This window comes from Aplysia californica, unplaced genomic scaffold (genome assembly GCF_000002075.1).
Source record: "Aplysia californica isolate F4 #8 unplaced genomic scaffold, AplCal3.0 scaffold01500, whole genome shotgun sequence".
NCBI classification, from domain to species: Eukaryota; Metazoa; Mollusca; class Gastropoda; order Aplysiida; family Aplysiidae; genus Aplysia; species Aplysia californica.
Window position 1 is genome coordinate 1 of NW_004798770.1, and position 1,372 is coordinate 1,372.

The 1,372-nt window shown below is 45.3% G+C and overlaps 1 protein-coding gene across 1 annotated transcript; it reads right to left on the minus strand.

Moving 5' to 3' along the window:
* Positions 1-12: 12 nt before the first annotated feature.
* LOC106013911 (centrosomal protein of 152 kDa) lies at positions 13-970 on the minus strand (the record flags this gene model as incomplete). The annotated part of the gene is given in 2 exon segments (XM_013090774.1): positions 13-130; positions 861-970. Coding segments are annotated over 2 exon segments (228 nt in total), but the record flags the coding sequence as incomplete, so codon positions are not given.
* Between the last annotated feature and the right edge of the window lie 402 nt (positions 971-1,372).

The following is a 1,372-nucleotide window of genomic DNA, read 5'->3' on the forward strand; positions in this document are numbered from 1 at the left end:
CTGTAGTTTGACCTTCTGTCCCTCAAGGTCACGGCGAAGGTCAGCCTCGGAGACAGCGGAGTCCTGGCACGTCTGGACGTAGGCGGCCTTGACCTTGTCCAGCTCAGCGTGGGCTGATTCCAATTCCTGCCTGGACACACAGACAGACACACTGTTGAACACACGCTACCTACCTGGACACACAGACAGACACACTGTTGGGCACACAGACAAACAGACACACTGTTGGGCACACAAACAGACAGACACACTGTTGAACACACACTACCTGCCTGGACACACAGACAGACACACTGTTGGGCACACAGACAGACAGACACACTGTTGAACACACACTACCTGCCTGGACACACAGACAGACACACTGTTGGGCACATTGACAGACAGACACACTGTTGAGCACACAGACAGACACACTGGTGAACACACAGACAAACAGATACACTGTTGAACACATAGACAAACAGACACACTGTTGAACACACAGACAAACAGACACACTGTTGAACACACAGATAAACAGACACTGTTGAACACACAAACAGACACTGTTGAACACACAGACAGACACACTGTTGAACACACAGACAGACACACTGTTGAACACACAGACAGACACACTGTTGAACACACACTACCTGCCTGAACACACAGACAGACACACTGTTGAACACACACTACCTGCCTGGACACACAGACAGACACACTGTTGATCACACACTACCTGCCTGGACACACAGACAGACACACTGTTGAACACACACTACCTGCCTGGACACACAAACAGACACACTGTTGAACACACACTACCTGCCTGGACACACAGACAGACCACGCCTCCCTCCCTCCCCCCTCCTCACCTCAGACAGTCCACAGTGTGTGTATGTTGAGCCACCAGACTCCCTCTCTCCCCCTCCCACTTGCTCTCCAGTTCAGCTCTCAGGCTTTCTTTGCTCAGCCGATGGACCTCCTGAAACACACACAAACAACACGTAAGTACACACTCATAAACACACACACACAACATGGAAGTACACACTCATAAACACACACACAACATGGAAGTATACACTCATAAACACACACACAACATGGAAGTATACACTCATAAACACACACACAACATGTAATTACACACTCATGAAACTTGCAAATGTATAAATACTAAAACCTATACACACAAATGTATAAATACTAAAACCTATACACACAAATTTATACTCAAACCTATACACACAAATTTATACTAAAACCTATACACACAAATGTATAAATACTAAAACCTATACACACAAATTTATACTCAAACCTATACACACAAATTTATACTAAAACCTATACACACAAATGTATAAATACTAAAACCTATACA